Source organism: Vipera ursinii (assembly GCF_947247035.1).
Source record: "Vipera ursinii genome assembly, chromosome: 1".
Lineage (NCBI taxonomy): Eukaryota > Metazoa > Chordata > Lepidosauria > Squamata > Viperidae > Vipera > Vipera ursinii.
This window is the reverse complement of record NC_139512.1, coordinates 358,436,179-358,455,531: the sequence shown is the minus strand read 5'-3', so window position 1 is coordinate 358,455,531 and position 19,353 is coordinate 358,436,179. Positions and strand designations below refer to the sequence as shown.

General features: G+C 51.1%; 2 protein-coding genes across 3 annotated transcripts in view; one reads left to right on the top strand and one right to left on the bottom strand.

Annotated features, from left to right (window-relative positions):
* The window catches only part of LOC310650965 (dehydrogenase/reductase SDR family member 13-like), an 85,420-nt gene extending 67,686 nt beyond the window's left edge, over window positions 1–17,734 (bottom strand). Inside the window, exon 1 of one of the 2 annotated variants that reach the window (XM_083379866.1) lies at window positions 17,540–17,734. Coding sequence is in view for 1 of the 2 variants with exons in the window: in XM_083379863.1 (XP_083235989.1) it covers window positions 12,633–12,671 (39 nt within the window). In the remaining variant the exon portion in view is untranslated. Of the gene's footprint in view, window positions 1–12,632; window positions 12,881–17,539 lie in introns of those variants that run through there. The other variant, XM_083379863.1, reaches the window with a different exon arrangement.
* Window positions 8,275–18,882, top strand: LOC310650972 (dehydrogenase/reductase SDR family member 13-like). The gene is made up of 3 exons (XM_083379876.1): window positions 8,275–9,109; window positions 17,612–17,923; window positions 18,403–18,882. The coding sequence occupies exons 1-3, from the start codon at window positions 9,013–9,015 to the stop codon at window positions 18,684–18,686; spliced, it is 693 nt and encodes a 230-aa protein (XP_083236002.1). The 5' UTR covers window positions 8,275–9,012; the 3' UTR covers window positions 18,687–18,882.
* Window positions 18,883–19,353: the final 471 nt, after the last annotated feature.

Sequence of the window (19,353 nt, the reverse complement as noted above, 5' to 3'; positions counted from 1 at the left end):
GTCAGTTTGGCGGGCGCTGCCCTCGGCGGCGCGGAGCCCTCCCTCTCCTCCCGAGTTGCAGTGATGGCTCCCTTGTTTGGAAATCGGCCAGGGCTTGCTTGCAGGCTCTTTCGTTATCTTGCCGTGGACATCCCTTGCCTGTTGGAGGAGCAGCGGCGATGATTGAGCGATCCGGAGACTTGGTTTGGAGTTGGGATTTAGATCAGCTGGCTGTCGCTGTTTTTGGCGACGTGGAGCCCTCCCTCTCCTTGAATGGTGGTGGTAGTTTTCCGGCCTGGAAACTGGCCGTGGTTTCATCCTACTGCCATGGATTTGCTAGATTTGTTGGATTTGCTCCTTATGCTGGCTGGCAGGCACTACTATGGCCTGAAGATCGGCCAGGACTACGCTTCAATGCCCGGTTGGCGATTAGTGCTTCCCATTAATATTCCAGACTGGACCTGGGACTGGACCGTAGTGGGAGGATGTTCTTGGATTGATCATCAACCGCCCCACTGGTGTGAGAGACCAGTTGGGGTAGGTTTACCCCGGGATCCTTTACCCTATCCATTATAGACTGGATTCCTCAGCCGTAGTGAGAGGACGGCTGGGGTTTCCTTTCTTGAGTTCCACCTCAGGTGAGAGGTGATCTGGACTAATGGACTGTGTTACATCTACCGGATTTTGTGTTTTAATACCATCGATCCACCCATTATTAACCATTATTAACATCAGCCCTATGCGGACACTTGTGACTATTGTATGGTCTTCTTACATTATTCTGGAGCTGACCTGTATGCCCTCAAGGGGGTTTCTTCCTCCTGGATTCGACCTGCCGCCCTTTCCTGCATTCCCCTTAATGACGGGCCCAACTATTGGGACCCCGAGAGGTGGCTGGGCTTAAATAGGGGCCTCGAGCGGAGACGTATCAAGAGGCCTCTGATCTACTTTTTAGCCGGTTATTTTAAAAGGTTAGGGAGGGTGAGGGAGGGGAGGGGATTACTAACTGGCACTCAGTCCGGGCCGGTTTGGGGTCCCGGCGGGTGGGGGCTTGGGTTAGAGGTGGCTGGTTCTGGATGTGTTGGGGTGGGGCTTCAAATCCCCACGACGATAGGGAATGGCAGTAGGTGTATGCACGGAGGGCCGTATCGACATCCGGGATCGCGCCCCCGCTGCTTGCGAGCGGTGACGCGCTCCGACCCTCCGGTTAGCACCCTTTTGCCAGGGGGTGAGGATGATCAGGCCCCTGATCTCAGGCTGGCTTACCTTAATGCCAGATCCGTTGTTAATAAGGCTCCCCTCGTTCGAGATTTGATCGAGGAGGAATGCGCGGATCTGGCATGCATTACGGAAACCTGGTTGGGCTCGGAGGGAGGGGTCCCTCTGATTGAGTTATGCCCCCCAGGTTTCCGTGTACTACACCAGCCACAGGCTCAGAGTAGGGGCGGTGGGGTGGTGGTGGTTATCAGGGAGACGTTATGTCCGTGGGAGACCACCATTGTCCAGATTGGCGGGAGTGAGTCCCTCCTCCTAAGATGTGGTTCTCGGGTTCAGATGAGCTTGTTGCTTACATACCTGGCACCCAGCTGTGTGGCAACAGCTCTGCCTGAGCTGCTCGACACCCTCTCAGGGTTGGCGGTGGAGTTCCCCAGGCTTATAGTGCTGGGAGACTTCAACCTGCCTTCCCTGGGAGGGTCATCGGAGCTAGCCCAGGAGTTCATGGCCTCCATGATGGCCATGGACCTGACCCAGGTAATTCAAGGCCCGACCCGTGTGGGGGGTCACACTCTCGACCTGGTGTTCCTGTCTGAACAGTGGTTGGATGATTTGGGAGGGGGTTTACCTGTTGTTACTCCCCTGTCATGGTCCGATCATCATCTCCTGCAGCTGGTCTTCCGTTATGCCACCCCCCGCTGCTGGGCGGTGGAACCAACTAGATGGTTCCGCCCTAGGTGCCTAATGGACCCTGAACGGTTCCAGATGGCGCTTGGGTCTATACCTATCACCCTCACTCACAGCCCAGCTGATGCCTTGGTGGATGCCTGGGAAAGGGCAGCCACTGAGGCACTCAACTGTGTTGTACCCTTGCGACCTCTGACCTGGCGCAGATCCCGCTGGGCTCCATGGTTCTCTGCGGAGCTCCGGGAGATGAAGCATCGGAGACGGGGTCTAGAGAGCGGTTGGAGGTCCAGCCGTTCCGAATATGACCGATTGCAGTTAAGAACCTTTATAAGGTCTTATCTTGCTGCGATGAGGACAGCGAGGGCTAATTACTTAGCTGCCCTCATCACGTCCGCAGATAATTGCCCGGCCGCCCTGTTTAGGGTGACCCGCTCCCTTCTTAACCAGGAGGTGAGGGAGGATCCCTTGCAGGGACGGGCCGAGGAGTTTAGTCATCATCTGATGGACAAAATCGCTCAGATCTGGGCCGGTTTGGACTCTGAATGGGCGGAGTCTGATGTGGAGGAATCGGACGGTCTTGAGCATGTTATCTGGACTGAGTTCGACCCTGTTTCCCCTGATGATGTGGACAGGATCATGGGGAGGCTGAGCTCCACCACTTGTTTGTTGGATCCGTGCCCCTCCTGGCTGGTTTATGCGGCCCGGGAGGGGACACGAGGCTGGTTACAGGCAGTAATAACTGCTTCTTTGAAGGAGGGTGTCTTCCCCGCCACCTTGAAGGAGGCGGTGGTGAGACCCCCTCTTCAAAAAGCGTGTCCTGGACCTGGCTGTTTTAAATAATTATCGTCCAGTCTCCAACCTTCGCTTTCTGGCGAAGGTTGTCGAGAGCGTGGTGGCGCATCAACTCCCTCTTTTCCTGGAGGAAACAGATTATCTGGACCCGTACCAATCAGGTTTCAGGCCCGGGCACAGCATGGAGACGGCATTGGTTGCGCTGGTGAATGATCTCTGGCGGGCTTGGGACAGGGGTTGCTCCTCTGTCCTAGTCCTATTAGATCTCTCAGCGGCTTTCGATACCATCGACCATGGTATCCTACTGTGACGCCTCAGGGGGCTGGGAGTGGGAGGCACCGTTTTACGGTGGTTCTCCTCCTATCTCCTGGGTTGTTCACAGTCAGTGTTGGCAGGAGGGCAGAGGTCGACCTCGAGGCCTCTCGTTTGTGGAGTTCCTCAGGGGTCGGTTCTCTCTCCCCTCCTGTTCAACATCTATATGAATCCACTGGGTGAGGTCATTCGTGGTTTCGGGGTGGGGTATCATCAGTACGCTGATGATACCCAACTCTTTCTTTTCACCCCGAACCAACCCAGCGATGCCCTCGCCGTGATATCCCGTTGCCTGGAGGCAGTCCAGGTCTGGATGGGGAGAAACAGGCTTCGTCTCAATCCTGCCAAGACTGAGTGGCTGTGCATATTGGCATCTCGGACTAACCAGTTCATTCCACCTTTAATGATGAGGGGTGAGGTGTTGCCCCCCATTGATAGGGTTCGCAACTTGGGCGTCCTCCTGGATTCACAGCTCAATTTTGAAGACCACATAGGAGCCGTGACCAGGGGGGCTTTTGCCCAGGTTCGCCTGGTGCGCCAGTTGTGACCCTACCTGGACCGAGATGCCTTACGCACAGTCACTCATGCGCTCATGACCTCCCATTTAGACTACTGCAACGCTCTCTACATGGGGCTGCCCTTGAGGACCACCCGGAGGCTTCAACTGGTGCAGAATGCGGCCGCGCGAGTTGTGATGGGGGCCTCCCGATACTCCCATGTAACACCTCTACTCCGTGAGCTGCATTGGCTTCCGTTTGCCCTTCGGGTGAGATTCAAGGTGCTGGTGATGACCTATAAAGCCCTAAATGGCCTGGGTCCGGGATACGTGAGGGAACATCTCCTGCCAGCATCAAACTCCCTTCGTCCAGTGCGCTCACACAGGGAGGGTCTTCTCAGGGTGCCGCCGGTAAAAGATTGCCGGCGGATAACACCCAGGGGGAGGGCCTTCTCTGTGGGTGCACCTGCCCTCTGGAACCCGTGGAGCTTAGGACCGCCCCTGACCTTCGTTCATTCCGTCGGGACCTGAAGACCTGGCTCTTTGAGCTCTCCGGCCCAGGCTGAGAATTTTTAACTGAGGTTTTTAGTTAAGGGATAATTTAATGTTTTTTAAATTGTTTTTTAACTTTTGTATTTTGTACTGTTTGATTTTAAATACCCTGTAAACCGCCCTGAGTCCTTCGGGAAAGGGCGGTATATAAATTTAATAAAATTAAAAAATTAAATAAACATAAACATAATAATAAAGTTGGAAGGGACCTAGGAGGTCATCTAATCCAACCCCCTGCTCAGGCAGGAAACCCTATACCATTTCAGACAGCACAGCTCAGACGAGTCGGTTTCCTACCTATCTTGCTTTCTTTAAGGTCCAACTTTCACAATCATAGGGAGCTACGGTTTGTATTTGAAATAGCTCACCTGACCAACTACCTCCTTATACAACAAAGGTTTCGACAGACAAAAACATGGCTGCACTGTGGAAAACAGACACCAAAGCCCTAAGGCCTTTGCAGGAATTCCACCCACTCATTGAAATAGATATGTGGATTATAGGCGAGTCAAGATTACAAGACAGGATATAAAAGTCTTTGCCAAACCCATTAACACAGATCCATTATGTTCCCTCAGGAGGATAAGAAGAAAAACCTAGCCTGACCTAAAGTGACAGTACACAACGAGGGCAGGTCATGCCAACCCAATCTTATTTCATTCTTTGATAAAGTGACTAAACTAGTAGACCAGCGAAACACAGTCAACATAGTATACTTATATTTCAGTAAGGCATTTGACAAAATGGACCACAACCTACTCCTTGGTAAACTAGGAAAAGGTGGAATAGACAAAATCACCACCGGATGGATCTGTAACTGGCTGACAAACCATACTCAATGAGTAGTCAAGGGCACTACATCCACATGGAGAGAAGTAAGCAGTGGGGTACCACAAGGTTCCGACTTAGGCCCAGGAGTCTTCAACATCTCCATCAATGACTTAGATCAGGGAATTGAAGGGGAGCTCATCAAATTTGCAGAAGACACCAAACTGGCAGGAGTAGCCAACACCCCAGAAGACAAGCTCAGGATCCAAAAAGATCTTGGCCAACTTGAACAATGGGCCCTATCCAACAAAATGAGTTTAAACATGGAGAAAAGGAAAGTCTTACACTTAGGCAGGAAAAACCAAAGGCAACAAAGACAGATTGGGAGAGACTTGGCTTAAAAACAGGAACTGTGTGAGGGACCTTGGAGTCCTAGTCGACCATCACTTGACCATGAGCAGCAGCAGCCCAAAAGGCCAACACGGTGCTCACGGCCTCTTTTTCACAGTTACAACCGTTGCAATATCTCTATGCTCATGCAATCAAAATTTAGATGCTTGCCAACTGACTCGTATTTACGACAGTTGCAGTGTCCTGGGGTCATGTGATCCCATTTTGTGACCTTCTGACAAGTAAAGTCAATGGGGAAGCCAGATTCACTTAACAACCATATTACTAACTTAGCCACAGGGATTCACTTAACAACTGTGACAAGAACGATTGTTAAATGGTGCAAGATTCACTTAACAACTGTGTCACTCAGCAACAGAAATTCTGGGCTCGGTTGTGGTCGTAAATCGAGGACAACCTGTAATGTCTTCACAATGCACGTACAGAGAGGTCCATCACTGTCCTGTTCTCTCATTGCAGGTCCACTCCAGTGATGGCCTTAAGGCAGAGCTTCGCAACCTTTCTGGCTTGGTGGCCCAAAAGAAAGGGAGCAACAGGGAAATGGGCACATGTGTGGCCCCACATGCACATGCGCAAATGGCTGCACACATGACAGTGGCACTAGCATGCATACACATACACAAACAGGCCATGTGCGCCCGTGGCACCCACAGTGGTGCCTGCACACAGGCTCAAATGAGCCCCTGGGACCCGCACACATGCGGAAACAGGCCATTGGCACCCGTGAGATGCTGGTGGTGGTCCTAGTGTCGCTGCGCATGTGCAAATGGGGCTGCTAGTGCCTGCATGGTGGTGCTACCATGAGTGGGGGAGGCTCACCAGCTATTCCCAGGGCCCGGTGGCCAACAGGGCACAGCCTGGTACCGGTCTGCAGACCATAGGTTTGGGACCCCTGCCTTATGGTCACCAACCTCTATTTGAGCATTCTTTTCTCTTTTATGGATTGAGCGCTTTTGATTGAAAGCTGCCCAGAGTTAGTTACAAGATTGGTGGCTGTATACAGGTAGTCCTTGACTTACAAACACAGTTGAAGCCAGAATTCCCCTTGCTAAATAAGTAAGGGGACCCAGGTTTACGACCATTTTTGCCATGGTTATTAAACAAACCACTGCAGTTATTAAGCGAATCGCATGACAGTTAAGTGAATCCAGCTTCCCCCATTGACTTTCCTTGTTGGAATCCTCTTGGGACTATCACAAACAGGAATCACATGACCCTGGGATGCCACCACTGTCAACTTTCAATGAACTTGGCTGCAGCCATCTCCACTTCGTTTTCAGTTGCCACAGCAATGGAAACAGGGAGATGTATTCACCTGGCTTAGACATAACAATAACTGTTCTGTGGGAACCAAGGTCAAGCTACCTAAGTTTTGGCAGGGTGAAGCTTCCATTAGAAAGCCCACCAAAGTAGTTAATTGGGGATTGTGATTTATGACATACTGCAGGGGTGGGGTGTTCAACTTGTTACTTTGTTACCTTGGGGGGGTTTTCAGGCTTGGTTTCACCTTTGTTCGTGCCGATACTATGTAGCCATTAAATGTATTCCTTGAGGAAAGCAATGGCCTCGGAGTTCTTATGTCTACTGGTCTCATCTATCAGAACCATGACAGCCACCATTGGAAATAATGCTGGTTGCCAAGTGTCTTAATTCTGATTACATGACCTCTGGGGAAGCTTTGCTAGTCGAAAGTGTGAGGAGCGGTTGCAAATAGCTTTTCTCAGTGGCATTGTAATTTTGCATCATTGAAAGCCGAGGATCACCTGGATTGTTTAATTATGCACCACCCAGAGCAGGGGTGTCAAAGTCGATTTCACTGAGTACTGCATCATCATTGTGGTTGACCGCGGGGGGTGGGGGTGGCCCGGATTGTTGCAGCTGACTGGTTGGGCATGGCTGGGGTGGGTGTGGGCAGCTCAACATTGCTTGCGTCGAGAGCACAGCAATGTTGAGCTGTGCACACGGCTGGGGGATCCAGGGGTCTCCGGAGGAAGGGGTCAGGACCAGGGTGGGGCCTGATCCACTGGAGGAGTCTCTCTGACCCTCTCGGGCAGTGTGGGGGGCCCCAGATGGCAGTGCAGGCTGCCCGAGACCCTGGGTGGCCTGGCCCTTGAGCTCCCAGGGTGCTCATTGGAAAATAAAGTTGGATGGTGGGGGCCAAGCACGCAGGGGCCACAGCATGGTGGTGTCGGCGACTGACTGGCCTGCCTCACCGTGTCACCACCATCTGTCTTTACTTGCCCACAGTCGCTGCAGCTGGGCCAGAGCAGGTGGCTGTGCAGCCGCCTGGTACGTCCAGCAGGCCAGATCGCATGCCTCCCCCCGCCTCTTCCTCCACTTGCTGCTTGGAGGGCCAGCCCAAAGGTTGCGCTTGGACCCATCTGTGCTGCGCTGCCTCAGCCCTTCAAGCAGCTGGCACAGTGACACTCACAGTGACACTCACAGCAGGTGACACTCACAACAGGTGGAGGCAGAAGTAAGGGGGAGTGGGAGGCATGTGCTCCGGCCCATCGGAGATGCCTACTCCCTCCTACTTTCTGTCTTTGTGGCCTCTGCCTCTGCCTGCTGCGAGTGCCACCACCTCGCCTGTGGCTTGGAGGGGCGGAGGCAGAGGCGCAGGGGTGAGCCACGCGATCTGGCCCACCAGAGGTATTGGGCACTTGCACAGCGAACTGCTCCATCCCAACCCCCTTGGTCACAAAGACAGAAGGTGGGATGGAGCAGGCGCATCTGGCAGGCTGGACCATGTGCTTCCCACCCCATATGCTTCTGCCTCCACCTGCTGTCGATGCCGCCCCCCATGCTGCTTGGATTGCTGGCCCAGTGGTCACAGCAGGATGTTGAGCCCCAGAATGCACCGGCTAAGGGGCTGGCAGGTGTGGCTGTTGCCTGACATCAGCCCCTGCACTCTCGCCACCTATTGTATGCGTTCCGGGGAGGCGCCCAGCCAGGATAGGCCAGTGGGTGTTCTGTCCCAGCCTTTGTAAGTCCTTGTTAACTCACAAGGACAAACCCCACTTCCAACAAGTAGGCTGGAAATGCAGGAAAAACAAACCCCTTTTAATAGTATTCACACACCTGCAAAATGTCCAAAAGCAGTGAAACAAAACACAATTCAAACAGAGAATTGTTCACAGGCTAGGCGATCACAACATGATCCCATGAAACTTGAGTCGTTTGCAAACGGTTGCCTTCAGCAACCAGCACCGCCCACACCTTCCCTTTTTATTATGCAGCCCCAGGCGTGGCTTCTCAATGCCTTCTCCTCTTCCTTTGGAGATGCCCCATTGCCTCCCTCTGTCCTGCTGTTGTTGCCTGTCTGCCTTTGTGAGCATCTATGATATCTTCCTGCTGTGAGTCCTTAGAGTCTGACTCAGCTTCCTAGCACAGCTAGGTCTCAGCCTGAGCATGAGTGGAGGGCCCAGGCTGTTCAGCAGATTGTAAGTCCTGGAGCTCATCAGAGCCTTCCTCTGACTGGAAGGCCCCTCCTCATCCTCCTTTGATTCCCCGGACTCAGCTGCTGGGTGCGCCGGCTGGCACAGAATCACAACACTGGGGGCTGGTCACTTACTGTCTCCAGGGCAGCCTCACAGGCCAAATCTGGGCCCATAATGCACCAGATCCAGCCTGCAGGCCTTGTATTTGACATGTCTGATCCAGACTGATTGTCAGGAGGTGAGTAGACATATGTAGAAGATGAGTAAACTGGGATCAGCCTTTGAAGCCGCACCCGATCCCGATTCTTCTCAGGATTCCTTCTGCTCCTTTTCCAGGAAAGCGGGAACTCGGAGGTGATCCTGATGATCCTGGATCTGGCCAACCTCAACTCCGTGCGAGCTTTTGCACAGACCTTCTTAAAATCGGAGCCCCGTTTGGACATCCTCATCAACAATGCCGGTGGGTGCTGAGCAGATCCCCCCCGGGGTATCTGGGCAAGAAAGTGGGAATATTGTGGGGGTCTCCAGGATTTCTCTTCCTTCGGGGGTTTGGCTGTAACTTCAGAAGCAGCGCTCTCCTATTTTTAGTTGTTTATTTTTTGTATACTGCCTTTATTATTCTTGTTACAAGTAACTCAAGGCAGCGAACAGATCCAGCACACTTTCCTCCTCCTCCTATTTTCCTTAAAACAGCAACCATGGGGGGGGGGGGAGAGAGAGAGAGAGAGAGAGAGAGAGAGAGAGAGAGAGACAGACAGACAGACAGACAGACAGACAGACAGACAGACAGACAGACAGACAAACAGACAGACAGACAGACAGACAGAGAGAACTGCAAGTAAATGTTTTTGGGGGGCAAAAATGTCATAAATCATGGTTGCTTGACATGTTGTGAATGGCAGGCTGGCTGCCAAGCACCCAGAAGGCGATCATGTGGCCACAAGGGGGAGCCACTGGAACTTTGGAACCGGGTCATCATTGCCATTTGGTAATTACATCCATCGTAATCTTGATGTCATGGTTCCGAGTAACGAGACAGATCAAAGAACATTCCATGCTTCTTTATTCTAAAAAGTCCATAATAATGAAACGAAGCATCAGGACTCATGTATGGATGCCAGAATCTGAATTCTCCTTCCCTGAGCACATCATATCACAACCAATTTCCTCCTTTAATTATACGTCATGTATCACATTCTCCAATTAGTTTAACATACGAAGTTTCACTTCCCTTCTGAAGCGCGCCATCCTTTATCTTATCAAAACATCCAGTTAACATGGCTTGGGTCCGGATTATCTAAGAGAACACCCATCATCCTGTGCGCTCCCACAGGGAGGGCCTTCTCAGGGTACCGCCAGTTAAGGAATGCCGGTGGGTTATTCCCAGGGGAAGGGTGTTCTCTGTGGGCACGCCGGCCCTATGGAACCACCTTCCCACGGAACTCAGGACTGCCCCCGACCTTCGCTCATTTCGCCGGGACTTGTAAACCTGGTTCTTCGAGCAGTTTGCCCCAGACTGAGGGGTTTTAATTAATTTAATTTAATTGGGTTTTAGTTTAACTTCAGGGACTGTAATTTAATCATAGTTTTAACTGATTTTAATTTGTATGCTATGTATTTTAATTTTCCCTGTAAACCGCCCTGAGTCCTACAGGAATAGGGCGGTATATAAATTTAAATAATAATAAATAAATAAACATTCCGCCCCCCCTTCAGTGATTCAAAGCAAAACAGTTAAAGCAAAAGGTTGCCTCTTATACTGTCAGAGCAAAAATATCTAATGTTTGCAGCATTGACATCCTGAAGGGGGTGGGAATGTTAACTGGATGTTTTGAGAAGATAAGGATGGCACGCTTTAGAAGGGAAGTGAAACTTCGTATGTTAAACTAATTGGATAATGTGATTCATGATGTGTAATTAAGAGAGGGAATTGTCTATTATATGATGTGCTCAGGGAAGGAGAATTCAGTGATTCAAAGTAAAACAGTTAAAGCAAAAGGCTGCCTCTTATATTGTCAGAGCAAAAACATCCATGTTTGCAGCGTTGACAATTGAATGATCACAAAGTTACCCGTTATAAGGCGAAGACTGTTAGATGTTTTTGTGACAGCCATGGCAGTTCCCCAAATAGGTCATCAGATGGGAAGCCTCTTTGCTCCCACTGGTGGGTCAGGGGTCCCCGGCCCCTGCAGCCCCATTGGCGAGAGTATTTTATGGTTAGGGAGGGGCTGAGACCCCCCATAAATACCTCTGCTCAGGGGCTGCTCTTTGTTCTTTCTTTCTTTCTCTCTTGCATGCTTTCTCTCTTTATTTATTTATTTATTTATTTATTGATGGGATTTATATCCCGCCCTATCTCCCAAAGGACTCAGGGCGGCTAACAATAAAACATATAATAAGTACATAAATCAAGATAAAATGAAATTGAGAACATCAGTGCAATAAAAAATTAGAGAATTTAAAAATGAATTAAAAATACTAAATATAAATTAATTAAAATGCCTGTCAGTCTAGGTCAGCTTGGTGGAACAGGTGTGTTTTGAGGCCGCGGCGAAAGGATTGGAGGTTTTGGGCTATCCGAAGCTCAGGGGGGAGCTGATTCCATAGGGTTGGTGCTCCCACAGAGAAGGCCCTCCCCCTGGGGGTCGCCAGCTGACATTGCCTAGCTGATGGTACCCTGAGGAGGCCTTCTCTGTGTGAGCGTACTGGACGATGGGAATTTGTTCCTGGCAGCAGATGGTCCTGCAAGTATCCCGGACCTAAGCCATGTAGGGCTTTAAAGGTAAGTACCAGCACCTTAAATCTCACCCGGAGGGCAACTGGTAGCCAATGCAGCTCACGCAGGAGGGGTGTAATATGGGAGTATCGGGGAGCTCCCATCACAACCCGTGCAGCTGCATTCTTTATCATACAGGCATGGATGTCTCCATGCCATATAGCTCTTTCTATATAATCTATCGATGAATAAAGCTTCATAATGATTGCATCTCTGCATCCTGCCTCTTTTACTTGGAAGCACCTTAACGATCCATCGATCTCTCGTGAGGTCATCTCACAAGTTGGTAGCAGAGAGGATGGCTTAAGGCAACGCTTCCAAGCTTGCAGATAGCAGTAAGATGCCTAGATTTGAAACTGAAACGGATGGCAGGAGATCTCCGATTGTGACCAGAAGTCTTCAATCAAGATCAGCAGCCCTGCTTCCAGCCCCTGACGCAAGCTCAGCGCCAGGAACACCTTTACAAGCCTCCCTACAACTGCACGCCACAGAGGGAAGCATGGAAGGCTTACAGTCCGCCCAAGACTGTCCAGATGCAGCAGAAGTGGTCCGGGCCCAACACAGGCACCGCGTGGACCAAATGACTACACAGGAATGCAAGGAGCTGCTCCTAAAATTCCTTGCAGTACAAAAGACGCCACAAGCCTCTCCACGAGGGACACCAGCGCAGAGGGACTCTGGATGCCAGGTAAGTCCTCCACCCACGAGGCCCCCCAACATGGCGCCCGCCACCCTGAGTGACCCCGGGACCCCAGAGCTTTCGGCGTGAAAATTCCCGCCAAACTGTGACCTACAGCTTCCTGGGGCAACCGGAAGGAAGATGGCGGCCCCCAGGATGACCACATGGCCCGATACCGGAAACAAGATGGCGGCCCCCAGAACACCCACATGTTGTAATAAAGATAGGCCTCAACTAAGCCTGGAGGCCCAGCAATCGGTGGCATCCAGCCGTAGCAACATGCGAACCCCTGGGTCCTCCCCACCAGAAAGCCTCAAGACCTATGATGGCAGTAAAGCCTGTCCAGCCGAGGCTGCTACAGCAGGGCTTGAAGCAGCCATCCAGGTCCTGGTTGTGGCCCTGGAAGCCAAAAAGACAGCAGCTCCAACATCGGGGGTAGCCAGCCTCCCTCGTTACCCTCCAAGGCCCCCGACCCTCTCCCCGGGGCCCCTAACTTTCCTTTCACCGCCGCCCAGATGCTCTCCTTACCAGATGGCCTTCGGGGGGGTTGGCCCCCTCCTCCAGCATCGGCTTTAGCCATCCCCAAGGTTTTCAGGACCAGCGATGGGCTTCTCAAGGCAATCCACAGCATCTCTGGGGCATCCCTGCCCCATCTTGCAATCCAGTACCGGGGGGGCTTCAGGAAGAATCTCCAGAGCTTTTACAGCCTTCAGCCTTTTTTCAAACCCAAATGCCGGCTGGCAATCTTGGGCACCGCCCTCCCCCGAATCACATGATTTCTGAGCATGCCCAGTCTGGGCCATTCAACCCTGAGCAGGGGCCATCCAAAAATCAGAGGAAAATACCACCAACGACCACAAGAGGGATCCCTCTACCTTTCATCTCAATGGACAGCTCTCAGATGTTTGCAAACCAAGATAGAACAAACAAGAATTCTTTTGTACCTGCGTCTCCCCTACCACATGATTTTGAAAAACTGAAACTTGGGGGGGGAGAACTACCACAGTTGGAACAGAAATGTGCAGGTATGTCTATTAAAGGATGGGACTCTTGAGATGGTTCTGAACCCCCCACCTCTCCCTTGGGGATCCTGAGAAGAGTGGCGTCATAGACAAGCATACACCACTCTGTTGAGCTCACTGGATGACAACTTGTTCCCTAGCATTCCAGATGGGCTCACAGCTGGCGCAGTTTGGCGGTTATTATACAATTTATTCAACAGCAACAGCATTGGTTCCCTCACCAGACTCATAACTGAGTTTTACAACACAAGACTCAGGTTTGGGGCCAGCATGGCAGAACATCTCGGAAAATTAAAATCGCTCAGGGCAGAACTGATGTCCAGAAACTACCGTGTACCTGAGGAGAACATGGTCGCTGTCATTCTGGCTTCCCTGGAAAAAAATTGGAGCAATTTCATTATTTCACTGGAGGGGGCCAGGAATGAAGCCATGACTCCGTCCTACCTCGCAGGCAGACTCATTGAGGAAGATAGGAGACGAAGAGATGCAGGAGAATACACCAGAGTCACCACCCACCCAGCCAGCAGACGACACCACAACTCAGAGCAGGTTAATGCTCTACTCAAGTGTTTCATCTGTGGCTCTGAGGGGCACCTCAAGAATGACTGCCCCTATTATCAACAAGGCCCCAAGCATGGTCCCAATCAAGGAAGGGGCAAGGGACAAGGAAGGGGGCGTGGCAGGGGCAAAAGTACTGCCAAAGGCAATTTTGTCTACTTGTACTCTCACCCCCACCACAAAGGCTGATAGCCCCACTGACTTATGGTTATTGGACTCTGAAGCTTCATCTCACATTACCAACATGAAACAAGGTTTTAAAAGGTTAAAGAAAATTAACTCATCTGTCAAGGTGGCCAATGGAGATAAGGCTTTGGTTGTTGGGGAGGGCACTGTTTCTGTACCCGGGCTGGGAAAGGTTGAAGGGGTATTGCATGCTCCCTCCATTGCCAACAACCTATTAAGCATTATCAAATTGTGTGACGATGACAGGGTGGAAGTTTTATTTCGCAAAGGGGGAGGTCATGTCACCCGAAACCAGAGGGTCATTGGAAGTATTGCCATCATAAATGGTTTGCCATACTTCTCCCCTGAGAACCCAACCACTTCAGAAGGGGCCTGCACACGGAATGATAGAAAGCCCCCTCAGCCAGCCCCAGGGATTTCCAAAGGCGGTGTGGATAAGAAATCTGAACCTCAGCTGTCACCTGAAGCACCGTTCAAGGCAACCAATGCCAAGAGGGTGTCAGTGGGGAAGCTGCTCCACGATAAGTGTGCCCATCTCTTACACCGAAGATTAGGTCATGCGAGCTTCCCTGTGGTTAAAAAGATGGGAGAGTTTGCTGAGGGAGTCCAGCTCAAAGATTGTGAGGTGTTCCTGGACTGTGCCATCTGTAAGAGGTCAAAGAGGAAGGCTGCGCCCATCCCTAAGGTGTCACTGCGTAAGGCCCAATACCCGTACCAACTAGTACATGTTGATTTGGTTGGGCCTTTCACACCATCCCTAGGGAAAAGTCAGTATTTTCTCACTGCCGTTGATGATTTTTCATGGTACGGCCACGTGTATATCCTCACAGAAAAATCCGAAGCCTTTGACGCCATAAAATCACTCTACAACTTTGTAGAGACCCAGTATAAGACCAAGATTGCACAACTGCAGAGCGACCGCAGGGCTGAGTTCATGTCCCGAAAATTCCAGGACTGGGTAAGGCGTAAGGGTATCCGCCATTTTCTTACCGCACCTTTCACTCCAGCTCAAAATGGCGTGGCAGAGAAAAGAAATGGAATCCTACAAACTATGATGCATAGTCTAATTGCGGACGCTGGGGTCGCAGAATCATACTGGGCAGAGGCGGTGAAATACGCCAATTACACCTTAAACCGCACCTGGAGCAGTGTTGTGAACCAGACCCCATATTTCCTAGTTCACGGTAGGAAACCAAATCTGGGACATTTACGTGTGTTTGGGTCCTACGCATGGGTCCACATCCCCAAGCAGCTGCGGAAGAAGGGGAGATCTGTCTCCCAGAGACTGAGGCTCTTGGGCTATGCTCCTGGCTCCAAGGCCTACCGTTTCCTGGAAGAAGGGGGCAGGATTGTGACTTCCCAATCTGCCTCCTTTGAAGAGGACTCCAATTGGACCCAGATTCACTCCAATGATCTCAGCCCGTATATCAACCGTCCCAGCAAGGGCACACCGACTACGACATCACCTGAGACGTCCACATACCCTGCCACCGATGAAAGTGTGGAACAAGACGAAGTTGTCATCCCACCTGGTTCAGATGGGGAGGATGAGCCGTCCAGTCCCCCAGCGACACCTCAGAAACCCGCGGAAGAAAAGGGTGGTGAGTGGCAGAAGGTCAGGAGATCAAAGCGGTCCAACAAAGGGATCCCGCCAAAGAGAATTGACATTGGGCACATCGCGTCTGTCAACAGCGTTGTGGTCACCCCAAAATCCTTCTCTGACATCCAGGAGCTGCCCATCGAAGAACAGGAGAAATGGCAGCTCGCGATGGAGAAGGAAATGCAGAGCCTGAAACAACTCAAGGTCTTCACCCACCAGCAACCTCCAAGGGAGAGGAAAGTCATTGGCACAAGGTGGGTTTACAAGGCAAAACCACTTGCCAATGGCCTCTACCTGTATAAGGCCCGTTTGGTAGCTCAGGGATTCGCCCAACGCTACATGGAGGACTATGGGGAGACCTACTCTCCAACTCTCCGGGCAGAGAGCGTCAAGACTGCCCTCGTGACTGCATCCACTCTGGGGGAGGAAGTCTTCCAATTCGACATCCAGACGGCTTACCTCCACGCCAACTTGGACCGGCAGATCTACGTGAGGGCCCCTCCTGGCTACCAGCAAGAAGGGGGAAATACATGGTTGCTCCACAAAGGGTTATATGGCCTCAAGCAGTCGGGGAAACTATGGTATGAGTGCCTTAGAAAAAGTTTAGAATGAGTTGGTTTCACTGCATCCCATGCAGATGAATGTGTTTTCACACGCAACTCCAAGGGTACCACAGAACGGGTGTTAGTTTATGTGGACGACCTACTATATGTAGGGCCTGACAAGGAAGGGTGTGATGAATTTGCCAAGGCCCTGGAAGAAAAGTTTACTCTGAAGTCTTTGGGGCGGGTTGACAAGTACTTGGGTGTGCACATCTTGGCCACTAAGGGGGGGTTCGCTCTATCTCAGAAAGAAAAGATAGAGGAGTTATTGGCCAAATGCAAAATGGCAGAATCTAACCCAACGCATAGCCCGATGCAAAGTGACTACTACAATCACACTCACAAGGACAGTCCTGAGTTCACAGATAATACGCTTTACAGATCTGTGATTGGCTCCTTGCTATATATCAGCAATTGGAGCAGGCCTGACATAGCTTTAGCTGTGAATCTATTGTCCAGGCATGTGGAACACCCAAAGGAATTCCACTGGACTGCTGTTAAGAGGGTACTTAGGTACCTCAGGGGCACGACTGATGCTCTCCTTGTGCTGGAACCAGAGAAGGGGAAGACGGCCTAGCTCTCCGCTTACTCAGATGCAGACTGGGCTGGCGACACCAAAAGTAGACGGAGCACCTCTGGTTTCCTCATATTGCTAAATGGCTGCCCTGTCCATTGGCATGTTAGGCAGCAAAAATTTGTTTCTTGCTCCACGGCCAAGGCTGAATATGCCAGCCTGTCAGACACAGCCAATGATTTGATTTGGTTCAATGATCTGATAACGAGCATCTGGGCATCTCCTCCTCTGCCCATCCAAATTCAAGAGGATAACACAACCGCAATTGCAATCTCGGGGGCATATGCTGTGGGCTCTAGGTCCTGCCACATAGACATACGCTATAAAAATGTCAGGCAGCTTGCCAAAGAGGGTTTTATACGTGTTGAGCATTGTAACACAACTGACCAGATAGCTGATCTGTTCACCAAACCTGTTCCCATTGACCGGCACAACCTTCTGTGTAAGCGTTTGTGTTTGGTCTTCTGAATGCGTATATGCACATCTATGACACCTGCTCGCCCCCTCACATACACTTACTGGTCCCTGTCATTGGCTGGCAAGAAGGGGAATTGTTAGATGTTTTAGTGCCAGCCATGGCAGTTCCCCAAATAGGTCATCAGATGGGAGCAAAGAGGCTTCTTTGCTCCCACTGGTGGGTCAGGGGTCCCCGGCCCCTGCAGCCCCATTGGCGAGAGTATTTTATGGTTAGGGAGGGGCTGAGACCCCCCATAAATACCTCTGCTCAGGGGCTGCTCTTTGTTCGTTCTTTCTTTCTCTCTTGCATGCTTTCTCTCTCTATCATACAGGCATGGATGCCTCCATGCCATATAGCTCTTTCTATATAATCTATCGATGAATAAAGCTTCATAATGATTGCATCTCTGCATCCTGCCTCTTTTACTTGGAAGCACCTTAACGATCCATCGATCTCTCGTGAGGCCATCTCACAAAGACAACCTGTAATTGGCTTATTTTTCTTTCAGGGGTCTTTAAGGCTGGTCAAACCACTGATGGCTTTGATGAGAACTTCCAGGTCAACCACCTGGCCCACTTCCTCCTGACCCACCTGCTCCTGGACCGGCTGAAGCGCTGCGCCCCGAGCCGGGTCGTAATCTTGGCCTCGAGTATGCATTCCTTTGGGAAGATTGACTTTCGGAAAATCTACAAGCCGGCGGAGGGGATGTGGCAAGTCATAAAATCGTACTCCAACAGCAAACTAGCCAACGTTCTCCATGCGCGAGAGCTGGCCAACCGGCTGGAAGGAACCAACGTCACCTGCTACGCGGTTGATCCAGGTGAGTGGAAGTCTGGCTCCAAGAAGCCCCAGATGGAGACCCCCCCCAGGTCTGGCTGGGGCTCCGCCAAGCATTTCTCTCCCACTGGGGGCTCCCTCGACCCACTCTGTAGAGCCACCCTGCGAGTTTCCTCCATCGGGCTCATTTGTGGAGGGAGATGTCTCCCCCCTTCTGGGTCCAGGAGCTGATGGAATCCAAGAAGCTTAGGGTGGGAAGGGCCCTTGGAGGTCTTCTAGTCCGACCTCCTGCCTAAGGCAGGGATGAGGCTTTCCCCCGTGTCTTGCTCCTCTTTGTCCTCCTCCTCCTCCTCCTCCTCGTCTCCATAAATGCCACTCACTACTATCACTGTTGCCCAAATGGCCCGTGATTCCTGGGAGAAACAGGTGCTGTGCAAAGGGTTAATATGGGACCTCCCCCCACCCCCCAAAAATCCAGGCAACCTTCTATCCCCACCCTGCTCTCACAGCCTTTGCTTTTAGTATTTGTTCAAACTGAAATGACTCACTCCTCTCCCACCTGGCTGATTTGGCCTGTCAAGCCATTCCTCCGAGACAGCGACACTGGTGCCCAGACCACCCTCTACTGCGCCACCGAAGAGAGCATTGAGAGCCTGAGTGGGTGGTATTTTGTGGACTGCCAGCCGAAAGTGCCCTGGCCCCAAGCCCGCAATGACCAGATGGCTGAGATATTCTGGGAATTCAGCGAGATGTTGCTGGGACTGACCACTTCATATGGGAAGGGACAGAGACAGAGTTTGGGGTAACCAAAAGTGGGCTTCTGATTGCAGGTAGCCCTTGACTTACAACCATCCCTTTAGTGACCTTTCAAAGTTACAACGCCCTTGGAAAAATCGACTTATCATCCGTGCCCATGTTTCAACTGATGAACCCAACCAAGTTGATATGCAGGTTCTGAGCTTTTGCTGGTAAAAAATACAGGAAACCAGAAGTTGCCTTCAAGCTTTATGTTTTTATTCAGCTGATCAAGAGACGTGCTTCTCTAAATGAGAGCAGCCCCTAAAGACAAGAAATCCTTGTATTTATTCTTTCTGGTTACATAAGCAGGCAAAGCTGATACACATAGGATAAAGATTTCACCCAGTAAGTCTGGCATACTATAGATAAGAGAGCAAAAGTAACAAACATGTTCCCTTTGGGGTGTTTCCTTAAAGATACCGTATGTTCTTGGGAGGGTTGGGACATTGAGTATTTTCCTTGCTGGCCTTTTATGACCCTGCATCCAGGACTTTGCAAGAGCTGAAAGACAGTAGGGCCATCTGCACATTCACAATTGATATTTCCTATACTGTCCCCTAATTCCGGGTCAACACAGTCACTTCAAGGAAGAAGTCTTGGTAACTGTCCCTGCAACAGTTGGTTAGATGGATAGGCATTGCATTCCATGGCCAGGGAGAGCATGAAGAGATCACT